The sequence below is a fragment of the Nematostella vectensis genome, chromosome 11 (genome assembly GCF_932526225.1).
Source record: "Nematostella vectensis chromosome 11, jaNemVect1.1, whole genome shotgun sequence".
In the NCBI taxonomy this organism is placed as follows: Eukaryota; Metazoa; Cnidaria; class Anthozoa; order Actiniaria; family Edwardsiidae; genus Nematostella; species Nematostella vectensis.
The window spans coordinates 5,318,057-5,331,219 of record NC_064044.1 but is presented as its reverse complement, the minus strand read 5'-3'; the positions used below and the strand labels follow the sequence as shown (position 1 = coordinate 5,331,219).

Genomic DNA, 13,163 nt, shown 5'->3' with positions numbered 1-13,163 from the left:
AGGGCTATAGAATTTCCAATACCGAAATAATTTGAAATTTACTTGGTAAAAATTTATGACATTTAATGAGAGAGATCAAGATATTTTATAGTAAGAAAACAAAATGTGTCTTATGGGTAGCCGGTCAAGTGTCGCGATGTAAGGGGGATGTAAGATAGTCACTTCTTTGGGATTAATTTATGGCGATTTGTAGGAGACGATTTTTTTCAATAGTTTTAAACTACTTCCACTTCAAAATAGATTAAGCAATAATAATAAGGTAAATACCTCAAGTCCATTCATGAGTGTTCAGAGCACATTTAACTGTATGTGTCTAAAGCAGGCAGTACCTTATTACACTTAATTTTCGCGACGTCAAAATTTCGCGATTTTGAGATGGCGATATCTCGCGACACCTCGCAATTTTCCTGTTTTTGTAAAAAACAGATCACTTTATTTTCGCGATTTCGCGATTTTGGGATAATCAAATCAAGCAAAACAAGTGGAATTATAATGTGCTTTACTCATCAAACTTGAAACAATTGTAACAAAAAGATGCGTGGGCTAAATTTAGTTTCATTATAATCTATAAATACAAGTCCAACCAAAACCCTTACCGTACTATATGTACATTAGATGACTAAATAGACAAGGTGTTTTCATAAAGCTTATTAAACGGCCAAAGGCTTCTTGTGTACTCACTTAATTTTCGTACATCCTTATTTTCGCGACACTTAATTTTCGCGTCAATTTATTTTCGCGAATTTTTTAAAATCGCGAAATCAAAGTGACGCGAAAATTAAGTGTAATAAGGAAGATAATTCAAATATTGAGCCTCACGTGTATCGGGGCGCAAATGTAAACACAAATAAATACAGCGAAATCAATCCGGCTTGAGATGATTCGCACAAAAGATTGAGACTATGGTAATATATGCAGTAATGAAATCGCGAATCTGGCCTTTAATTTCACAAATAACATGGATCTGAGAGCCCAATTCGCTAGTCGGTCTGTCGAACTCTCGCCACATATCCCGTCGAAAAATACTCCCAGTTGCAATTAAATAACGCAGAGCCTTGAAGGGATAGCTAAGCCATGCTCTCAGCTTAAAGTCCGTAAATCCGACTTGCGTGACACTGTTGTTTTGTTTTTGATTTGAATGTTTAGAACTCCCATCATTTTGAAAAATATAACTTACCCAGCACTGTTTGATATCGTAGAAATATAATCGAGTCGATTTATGTAGGATGGATTAAATTTCAGCATGATTCAAACGGATTTAATTCACATGAATGGGGTTTTCATAGCCTACAAAAACACGCTATTATTTCCTGGTTTGATAAGATGTTGAGAATCAAGGCAAATAAGTCAATAGCTTGGACAAATTTCATACTATGACTTTGATAACCAGGATTTACAAGCTTTGATTTGTTGGTGCCCTGCTTCAGTCTGTGAAGAGGAAAATCTGGCATTGCACCCAAAAAAATGTCAGATTCTTAGAAGTTGTGTTAACACCATGCCAAACGAATGTACAAAAAATGGGCCACATAAAGCCCAGGAAGAAAACCACTTGACAACTTCTATCCTGCTGGTCGACTGCTGGATCGTGTGGACTGTGTCAACAGTAAGAGACAAATACAGACTTTAAAAAAAGGTTGACACCATTCGGAGGTGCTTTTTAATACACTATATTTTGGCAGGCCAAAACCTGCAGTTAATACTTAATAGCAAGAGTAGCATGTTTGCAGCTAATATGAACAACTTCAAAAAAATAATTAACTAAAAAAATGATAATTATAATAGGGAGTTGTGTAAACTAATTTATTTTACAGTAAACAAAAGTCAACAATAAAGCTTTTCGAGTAGCAAAACACAGTCATGAATAAAGCAGATATTATCATTAAAAGGAAAACTTAAGGATATTTTCCTTATCATTACATATAATTTTCAATTAAGCGAAAAAGCAGACTGTTATTATTACAGGGAAATGACAGACTGTTTGAGTGGCAGCATAATCTTTCCCACAAAAGCTTTTCTGAAAGATTTAACAAGGACTGAAAGTGCATGACTATAATGGTGGCAAGTCGTACATTATATGCATGCTTATACCCTCCTTGCCTTTTTTGTAATGATTATAAAACATATTATATTTTCTGGTCAGCCAAGAGGTCACATGAGAAACGACTTCAGTGGATAGTCACTATAATACACATCCTCTCTATCCTCTCTCTCTTTTTTTTTTTTTTTTTTGAAACTCACATTCGAACAAAGTATGCATAACAGATCGCATAAATAACAAGTATAATTTTTTTTTAATTAAATGGAAATAGAATTTAAATATCCACATTGAGGTTGCCTTTTATGTTAGTATGCTTTTACATGGATATTTCTTACCAGATCCGGATGTACAGTGAGTCCAGGACAGGTCATGGGTGTTGATGCCATGGGTGTTGATTCCAGATTTGAAGAGCTCGTTTAATAAAAATATTTAACAAAAACAAGACATACAAATTTTCGTATGTTACTTCTTACACTATTGTTAGTTAACTAGCAGTATCAAAAACCTTATGAATGATAATATCGCCTTTCAGCAAGAGAATTTCGAGATCGATACAAATGATCACTTATTTTTTGCTAGAGCAAGAAAAAATGTACTCGTAGCAACATTTGAGTTCACTTATAGAAAAAAAATATTCCAAGGCTAGTAAGAAAATGTTTCTTTCTCTGTAGCTAAAAAGGTTCAGAAATTAGGAGGCATTTGACGATTGTATAAGACTTTGAAAAACAAGCGTCGTTTTGCCCCTTCTCGGCCGCCATTTTGGATTCCTTGAGACAAAGTCAATTTTTCCGCCCTGTCATCTGATTGGCTAATCCGCGCGTCTAAAAATAGCCTAAACCTAGGAAACGGCGTGACACCTAATGTGGGGAAGTTGATTGCCCCTACTTATGAGCCCATGAAGTAAGTTATGTATAACAATAAAAAAAAAAAGCTTTTGGGCGTAGGGTGGAACAAACGAACCCTGCGGCCAGCGTCTGGCGGCTTTGAGCTTTTGGTCTTAGGGCTGACCTAAAGAACCCTGCGGACAGTGGCATAGAGTTTGGCTTAGGGCGCCTCGGAGAGAGAGGAGACTAACGGACCCGCCCCTAGCTCGCACGTGCGCACTGGGCCTTAGGGGGCACTTACCAGCCCCAAAATTACCCATTTAATTCAAATGTAATATGTTATGTCCTAATGAAAGTTCTCCAAAAGAGCTAGACAAACGATAGTCAACACGGTTGGTTGCATTGTCTCGCCGGATATGACGAGGTGGGGGTAGACGCATAACCCACCCTGCCGTTATGCAACCTGGTAATCCTAGTTATGGGATGCTGCTCCGCCGGGCGTACACAGCATGAAATCGTGATTTTACGTGTCCGTAAAGGATGCGTAAATATTGCGTAGAGAACAGTTTTAAACATCTTTACGTAATATTTCTATTTGCGTAAATTTAATCTTTACGACGTCTTTACGCACATCTGCTAAGAATACTTAGTGACCTTGGAAAATTTACACTTCTTTACGCAACCAATAAAGTAACGTAAATACCTTTTTAACGCATTCATAAAGGATGCGTAATTGTTGGGTAAAGTACACTTTAAAACATCTTTACGCAGTATGTAAAGGATTCTTAATAACCTTGAAAAAAATCGCTTCTGTACGCAACCATTAAAGCAACCTTCTTTACGCATCGCATCGCAAAGGATGCGTAATTGTCGTGTAAAGTACATTTTCACGCATTAGGATTACTAATGCCCTCGCAAAACGCAAGCAATAAAGTAATGCAAATAGCTGCTTTACGCACCCGCAAAGAATGCGTAATCCACATTTTTATGCTAGTATAAAACAACATAAATACCTTCTATACGCAATTTTACGTACGCTCAACCCTCATATTACCTTACGTAAATAGGTCATTTCCCTAATTCACATTTACGCAATTTGACAAACAGAAATAGTCTTCAGTGTGCTGTTATTTTATGGTCTTTATCATAATCTTTGTACTCGGACTTACAAAAACAGTAACATATAATGGTCTTTGGCAATATACACAGATATCAAATATTAAAAAGCTACTTTTCCTCTGTCAAAAGTGTCCATAGTTCTCAAACGGAAAATAATCAAAACAAGCTAGAGTCAATGCGTTGGTGATATTACCCATTCCACCGGGTTCTCTGGAGCTGGCCTGATAGACAAAGATGTAGAATCCACACTGGGCTTCCTAAACATTTGTGCATATTTGGGCAGGGATGCACATATTTCTTGTCGAGCCTTCGCTTCAATCGCTTGAGCTTGGGGCTTGCCGCCCAGCCCAGCTCCTTAACCAAAAGAATTGGTTTATCGTTTTCATCAATGTCACTCTCTTCAGAACTCATATATTCGATTTCCAAGCATCGCCAAGCCTTTTCCTTCACCTCCTCATCTCTAAAATTCACTTCCTCAAAGACAGATTGTCGCCTTGCCAATTTCTAAAACAAAGCCCAACATAAATATTAGCAAAGATTTTCTTCCAACATCTTCCCCCCCCCCCCTCCCTGTAACAGAATCCGCTGAAAATGTAAAATCTAGACATAGACGTGTTACCTCTGGTATTCCTCCATTGAGGTTGAGTGGTGGTGATGTTAAGGATGCTATGCTTACTACCTGGGTTCTACCTTCTAAAAAGGAAACAATCCACCTGAGTAAACAGGGTGGATATCTAGGCTACAAAGCTTATTTAACAGGATGTGGTGGTCTATTAGGTCAAATCCTTTCTTAAAGTCAGCAAAGAACCACCGCACCCATACGCCGCCTCGGTCTATAGCCTCTAGTGTCAAGTGCAGGAGGTACACAATAGCGTGTTGGCACGATTTCCCAGCCACCGCAGATTGCTTCGTGTCTAGGTGTTGCACGATACCTGGAAGTGATCTGGATAGAGTGAAGCCTTCCATTACTTTGGCGAGATGTGAGTGAGATCGGCCGTATGTCGGTCATAGGTCATGCATGCTACAAATACTACTTATTCTTGTTTTCCAAATTTCACCAAATTTTTTTTACCAAAATGAGGAATACCACAATAGCCACATAAATGGTATCTACTACACAACATATTAAAAAATAAAGTGCCTTAGTTGAGTAGTAAGAGAAAATAACCTCGGGTTGTTGAACTGATAAGAATGTTCTGATTACTGAGCAAAAACCACACCCTTGTGTCTGTTTTAGTCCCAGTTAGGCTAAAAAGTAGTATTATTACCTCTCTTTTCCTTGCCTGTCGTCGGCAAACCGTGTTGTGCTGCACATCCCTTCTCTTGGCCTTTCTTCTTTCACTGTCTTTGAGGGACCTCAGGTAAACAGAGGCAGCAGCTGTAATAGAAGAAAAGCAACAATATTCATGCAATTAATATTTTTTTTAATCAATCCAACCCAATGGCATTTAACAACAATAACAATACTGGAAATATTTAAGGCATATAATATGCTAAACAAGGAAAACTCTGACGTAGAGATGGGTAAGAAAGTTCTAGATATTATTAAAATACTGTAGCGATATTTACGGAAATAAAAAAAGGTGCGTAAAGACCTCATTTCATGCTGTGGTAAATAAAGGCGATTTATTGGTAATAGTAAGATTTTAGTAAAGTTCTCGCAAAAAAAAAACATAGCCCGTTTCTAGAGTGCTTTTGGCAAATTCCCGAAGTGTTTCAAATTCTTTTCTAGAAAATGCTTGTATGAATTGACTGATTGTTTCACTAAGAGTCAGTAACAGTTCTTTCATGTTCTGAGCTAGTTTAAAAGTAATGGGGCTTAGTTTATTTGCTGGAGGGTAAAGACGAGGTTTATAAGTTATTGTTGTAATTGTGATCTTCAATAGCAACCTTTCTAGTGAGCTAACATCATGTCCCAATCAGTTAACATAATTGTATTTTTTTTCTATGATATTCAGCGTCAGCCGATAAAACGACCTCAGTTGGTGATGTCTTTGTTCATGTCATGGGAAAATCTGGCAAGATTAGCATTTACTTCAAGGGACAATCCAAGGAAGATGGCTTAACTTTCAAATTTGAAGACCTGGGAGAGGTAACACCATTATTTGATTATCTGATTATCTGTGTGATACTGTGTGACGTGTTGTGCAAGAAGTTCTTTTCCTTCTTTTAGTATATGTATATATATATATATATATATATATATATATATATATATATATATATATATATAGAGAGAGAGAGAGAGAGAGAGAGAGAGAGAGAGAGAGAGAGAGAGAGAGAGAGAGACTTGTTTCATTGAAGAAATAAACAGGATTTTATTTAAATTTATAATAGCTAATTCATTTATTTTGATTTAATATTTCAGCGTGACAGTAATGGAAACACTGTTGGTCAAGCTGGAAGTGAGAAGCACAATTTTAATACCTTTGCTCAACTGGATTTTCAATTTAGTGAAGTGGTTCAAGACAAATTTCAGGTACTCAACATCCTTTCATTTAGAAGGGCGTATCTCATGTAGGATAACAATCAGATACAGAGCAGGAGCCATCCTGTTTTCATTCTCAAAGTCCAGCAAGCCTTAAAATGGTGGGGGGTGGGGGGGTATGAGACAGAAACATTAAGAGAATATCTGGGACAAAGCCATGCTCCTTATGGTCAATTCCTTTTTCTTAAATTGGTGTGGGGGGGGGGGGGGGGGGGGGGTGTGTGCCCTCAGTGCCATCTGTGCCCCAGGCCCTGCTATAGCCCTGCTTGTAGGCTACACAAAACAAGATATGTTTGTCAACATGCACAGGGGTAGATACATGGGAGAGGGTGGTGGATTGGGCTGATATCCAACCTCTTTTTCACATCAAAAAAATTCAGCCAAAAATTGTAGTTTTTGCCAAAGGCGGTCACTCCCATAATATATATATAAATATAAATAATATAAATATATTCCTTATTTGGAAAAACTGTATGATTATTGTTATTTTTAATGTTACCGTCCCGCAGGTGATTTGTTAACATTATGACTTGTAATCAGAAGAAAAAAAAAACAGTGACTGTGACCATCTTTAGTCAATGAAGAAAGTATCTGAAAAGAAACTAAGAGTACTCGGTACCAGTCCCTCAAAACGACAACGTATCCTTCATATGTAAGCAAAAAAAAATAAAAATGAGAAGTCACTTTGTTTGAAGAAACTACGGAGAGGGTGCTACCCATGTGCCATTGCCTGCTCGACTTTGCTGATGCGACAAATTCAATTCAACTTGAACTATTGTTGGATTTATGTGACTTTCCAAGAACCACTAGATAAAGTATAAGCCGTCTATCCTGCCACCCCCCTCCCCCTATTTTAAAATCCTTGATCGGCACGTTGCAAATACAATCAATGATGACTCAACAAGTTTTAATTTTGATAGAATATCTCTGTGTACACCTTTAACATGACCTCCTACATCTCAAGTGTGAAGGCAAATTTCATGTCTCAAGTGTACATCTTTGCTGAGAATGGCTCCTATGTGTGGGGAGATGAGGAGACGGAAGTGAGAAAAGGCTCTGTAAAATTCAACATCAAGGTTAGTGTGCACTGTTTGTACTTACGGGCGGCTTACATTAAGAAATCAAGCGACTTTTTTGGGTGGCAAACTTGTACGCGCTTCGCGTTTAGCAACAAAACAACAAAAAGTGACTTATATATTCAGTGCTCACAAATCAGCCAAATAGTTTCTTTTTCAGAAAGGGCATATTTTGATAGAGATATTTAACTTTTTCGTCGCCCTCTGGTGTGGAGGCTGCAGCAATTTCAGTGTTATTTAATTGGCCTGAATTTACCACTCAAAAAGTCATGCATTTTTTATGTGATACCAATTTGTTTACAAGAACAAACAAACTATACAAGACGCTCACCACTAAGCTGTTTTTCTTTTGCTGATGCCAAACACCCCCTTGAGTAACAAATATATAGTAAACATATCACATTTTTTGACTGATAACTGTTCAACTAGAGAGTCATTAAAACCATTATTTACAGGTGGAGGGATGGAAATTCTGTGGAGATCCAGGGTATACCTGCAAAGAAGGAGTCGGAAGCTACCTCGACTCTAAAATTTGTATTGCCTCAAAGAAGGGAAGTGGGAGAAAAATGGAAAGGAAGCAAAACAAAGCGGGTGAAAGGCCAAAAGGTCCAAAAGGAAAAGCGAAGGCAGAAAAGTTCTTCTTTGCTGGAGATTCCATTGTGATGCCCAGAGGGGTAGGTGTTCAATGCATAATCTCGGACCCTGTCCCCACCACGTATCCGTTTTTGTTTTCGTTATAAGTACTTTTGAGAGTCCTCAATTTCCCTTTGTTTCACGAAAAGGCGAAAAAGTTATGAGTAAGCAAGAAATTTGCATCTTTCAAGGTTTTCGCGCGCTGGGCGGGCCGCGTAAGTTTGCTTGAAAAAAGTGTGAATTTCGGCATGTGTTCAGTTTGAACAACGCACACATTAACTTATCTAATCTGGTTGCATTTATAAATATTTTCTTAGCTGTTCAAGTCAATTTCTGTCAACTCTTTCTCGTTAGTTATGTGCTTCATCGCGAAAACATTTCATCTGCACCCATTAGTCATTTTTCAGCGCCTGTTTTCGGTTGGAGATCATAACAAATAAAAAGTTAGTTTGACCAATAATCCTTTCTGACAAGTCATTGCTTTCCCCGACTCACGTGCCTTTTCATAGTTTCTAGCATAAAAACTTAAGTTATGTAAAGTGAATAAAGGCGATTTATTGGTAATTGTAAAGTTCTCGCAAAAAAAAAAGAAAAGAAAAAAACATAGCCCGTTTCTTGAGTGCTCTTGGCAAATCCCCGAAGTGTTTCAAATTCTTTTCTAGAAAATGCTTGTATGGAAAACAAAATTTAACCGCTAGTAGTAACTTAACGCTAATGTGCTAATATACTTATAACGAAGACGTATTGTATTGTTCAAACTTTGGTAAACTAACCTAGCTTATAATAAGTTAAACATATATCGTGCGTGTATCTCCAAGACTCTAGAAGGAAGATTGGATTGATTTCTAGAACAAAATATTTTATGAATCGTGACTTGCTTACTACGCACAATTAATTTTCTAACCCACAAAGTGAATAACGCGCAATGTATAAATTATTACAGTTACTCTTAATTGACAAAAAACTCGAAAAAACAAAAAAAAAAACTTTTTCGTTTGAAAACGGAACCTTTTTGTTCACACGAAGCGTTTTTATTTTGATACGACCCGTCCCCACAAAAACGAGAAACAATACGAAAACGATAACAAGCTCTACAGCGCATGCGTACTAGCGCGCCAAGTGGACTGGACCTGAGTTGTAACGCCATCGTTTTCGAAAGGTTCCGTTTCCGTCCCCAAGGCACCTAAAGAGTATTGTTTTCAAACCGTTCTGTTTCCGGTCATCGTTTTCGTGTTTACGTGTGGACGATACCCGTATCCGTAACAAAAAGGTTGCGTTGTCAAACGAAAACGGATACGTGGGAACGGGGTCTTAAGTTTAATATCATAACATATTTAAAAACATAATAATATCGTCATCCAACATGATAATTATCTGTATCATCATCATAGTCAACATTATGTTAAAAAATAGCCTGGACTACATAAATAAAGCCAAAATTTTGAGCTGTTCCCTTGTTAAAAGATAAACAGTAATCTCTTTTCAAATTCACAATTAGGAAATAAGATTCAACAATTTTGTTGTCTGTGACTTATCTGCAATGTGACACATATCTTATTCACATGTGACACATATCTTAATCATTCGTACTCTGTAATCGTCATTACCTTCTCAATTTATTATCAATCATCATTATCATCATCGAGGCTATTAACATAGACAAATTCGTGACCGCCCTGATGCAATATTTTGCAAATTAGATTGCATGACAATTTATGTAGTTATTTTGTGTTAATTCACCTACACTCATTTTATTTGTACATTGCACCTCTCACATATCTACTGTGGTAGGCTTGGCCCTTTGTAGATTAAGATTTAGATTATAATAATATAACTGCATGTTCATTTTTTATTATAACCTAAAATGTAAGGCTTTTGCTACCCCTGTAATAGTCATTCCTTATTGTCTCCAGGTCGAGGTCGATGGCACAGGTAAGGACATGCCCGCTGGCTACCCCTCGGTAGACAGCAGCAACTGCTTCACTGTTCGCTTCCCCAAGTTCAACAGCTACGCTCTCTACGACCCCTCGGTGACTCTGGATGATAACGAGGCACCGCCAAGCAGCGGTGCGACTCCTCTTAAGTGGAGCCTTGCCCTTGCCTTGGTCGCTCTACTCGCCGCTTGGCTCCAGTAAAACAAGCTAATTTTGACAAGCTTAGACATAGATTAAACAGACTGGCGTGTAATATTTAGGCCCGAAGAACAGCCTCAACGTCGTCCAGCATTGTTGACACAGGATTGTTCGGCAGACGCAAAGATGTAAGGGAGTGGTGTATACTTTACAGCGCCCATGCAGTCTCGTACTCAGATGCCGTGCGTTGCATTTTGGGAGGTTGAATAAGCGCACGGTGCATGACGGTCAGGATGCGGTTTCGCGATCGGATTCAGGATGTCCGCGCAACAGAAAATAAGGACTGGGTACGAGTCTACCTCCTATGTGCTTGGTTGCTTGCTGGTTTTGCAGGGGGCTGTGCTTTTGCATTTGACGTTGGGGCCTGGTAAATCGTTAGTCCTTATACTATAAAATTTCCAATAAAAGCAATATATAATAAAACATGTATTCGTACAAAGTAATCTTAACTGATACAATTACTAAAACGCTACTGCTATCCCATTTAGACTTAAATGCTGTACACTGTAACTCTTTTTTTTATAATCGCCATAACGACATGAAGGTATTGCTAAATAAAATGATATAAAGTAAACACTTTGTTTTGTTGTTCTACCCGCCTCCCGTTGGGAAAATTGTTATCAAATCAAACAGTTGTGGGTCGTTCCGTAAAAAATACATATAATCAACTTCAATAGAAGCAAAAGAAAACGAGCCGCATGCAACCGGAAGTTAAAAAATACTGTCTTTGCGGTTGCTTACGGAGTGACGTCCTATTGCTGTCATCGTACTAGATTTGCGGTTTGATATTGACACCATAGGTGTTGGTTATTTACCAATTATTCGCCGAAGGCTGCGGATAGTCCCCGATACCAAAGCAGTGAGGTGAAGGGGAGAGTCGGATGAAAAAAAAGTTAATTATCGGATTTAGCTACATGCCAGAGTGATCTAGCTTATGCTTTATTGTTTTGTCTACAAATAGCACGTCTATTGAGAACCGAAAGTGGACCTTCGGCCATCGTGGGGGGTGTGTTCGCACCCCCTGCCCACCCCCCCCCCCCCCCCCCTGGCTACGGGCCTGTATCAATGCTATGCTATCCTGTTTGGTGGATCCAATTAGTAAAGTCCTGGTACTTGAGGTACCTGAGATTCCGTCACCTAGACCGGTCCGAGTACGCATTTTACAAGGACGAGTGGGCTTGGGCTCAACTGAAAACTTGTTTATTCAGGTTTTCACAAATATCTTGGCGGCCATGTGAAATGGTAGCTTTCCTGTAGAAAATCGAGTTTCAATTTACTTTGACACCTTGCTCCCGGCCGCCATTTTGTTCGTCAGGAGGAAACCTCGAATTATTAGCGGACGCTTATACAAATATTCCATTAAGCCCGAGAAGAGTTCTCATCCATATCTAACTTTATAATTTATTTTATAAAGTGTATCAGTAAGAGATTGCTGTGTGTCCTTACAATGATAATAATAATGATAATATATTATAACTGTTAAATGCAAAGGATACTCCGTGTTCATCTGTACGCGATCAAACATCATGAATGGGTAAATTCATCGCGATGTTCTCCTGCCTCTCCCTCGTATCCCTGCAAGCCTCTCCCTCGTATCCCTACAAGCCCCTCTATCTTACCTCTACAGGCCTCTCCCTCGTATCCCTACAAGCCTCTCCCTCGTATCCCTACAAGCCTCTGCCTCGTATCCCTACAAGCCCCCTCGTATCCCTACAAGCCTTTCCCTCGTATCACTACAAGCCCCTCCCTTGTACACCTACAAGCCTCTCCCTCGTATCCCTGCAAGCCCCTCCCTTGTATTCCTACAAGCCCCTCCCTCGTATCCCTACAAGCCTCTCCCTCGTGCACCTACAAGCCCCTGCCTCGTATCCATACAAGCCCCCTCGTATCCCTACAAGCCTTTCCCTCGTATCCCTACAAGCCTCTCCCTAGTATCCCTACAAGCCTTTCACTCGTATCCCTACAAGCCTCTCCCTAGTACCGCTACAAGCCTTTCCCTCGTATCACTACAAGCCTTTCCCTCGTATCCCTACAAGCCTCTCCCTAGTATCCCTACAAGCCTTTCCCTCGTATCCCTACAAGCCTTTCCCTCGTATCCCTACAAGCCTCTCCCTCGTATCCCAACAAGCCTTTCCCTCGTATCCCTACAAGCCTCTCCCTCGAATCCGTACAAGCCTTTCCCTAAGTACCCCTACAAGCCTCTCCCTAGTATCCCTACAAGTCTTTCCCTCGTATCCCTACAAGCCTCTCCCTCGTATCCCTACAAGCCTTTCCCTCGTATCCCTACAAGCCTTTCCCTCGTATCCCTACAAGCCTCTCCCTTCGTATCCCTACAAGCCTCTCCCTAGTATCCCTACAAGCCTTTCCCTCGTATCCCTACAAGCCTCTCCCTCGTATCCCTACAAGCCTTTCCCTTAGTACCCCTAAAAAAAATGGGTAATTTCTTCTTCAAGTTATCCTCGCGCAAATACTATTCTTTTCCATATGATACCTTAGACTGTGCATCCCCCCTCTTCCCTCTGCAAACCTTGGATACACAACTGATATTTTCCAGCGATCTGGATCTCTATGGTAACGTACAGACACCTGTCCTCCCCTGTATTATGGTTTTATATCTACCCTATCTTATTTTTGATTACCCTTTACGCGTATAAGAAGGTGAGATCTATGTCTTGCACATCTGACCCTACCCTTTTTCCACCGAGGTATTGTGGTATGAGTCTTGTTACCACCTCTTTCGACAAGGCACGCCTGCATGGGTGTTTAGCTAGTGTCTGTTGATTACACGGGTCAGATCTACAAAAACAAAAGGAGTTCCCCCGGTAACTCGTTCCAGCACCGGTGACAGTGAGG

The 13,163-nt window shown here is 39.5% G+C and overlaps 1 protein-coding gene across 1 annotated transcript; it reads left to right on the top strand.

Moving 5' to 3' along the window:
• The first annotated feature begins 5,909 nt into the window (after window positions 1–5,909).
• LOC5505443 (skeletal aspartic acid-rich protein 2) lies at window positions 5,910–10,884 on the top strand. Its single transcript, XM_048734382.1, has 5 exons — window positions 5,910–6,073; window positions 6,350–6,460; window positions 7,390–7,545; window positions 8,001–8,219; window positions 10,092–10,884. Exons 1-5 carry the CDS (start codon window positions 5,987–5,989, stop codon window positions 10,311–10,313), a joined length of 795 nt encoding a protein of 264 aa, XP_048590339.1. The 5' UTR covers window positions 5,910–5,986; the 3' UTR covers window positions 10,314–10,884.
• Window positions 10,885–13,163: the final 2,279 nt, after the last annotated feature.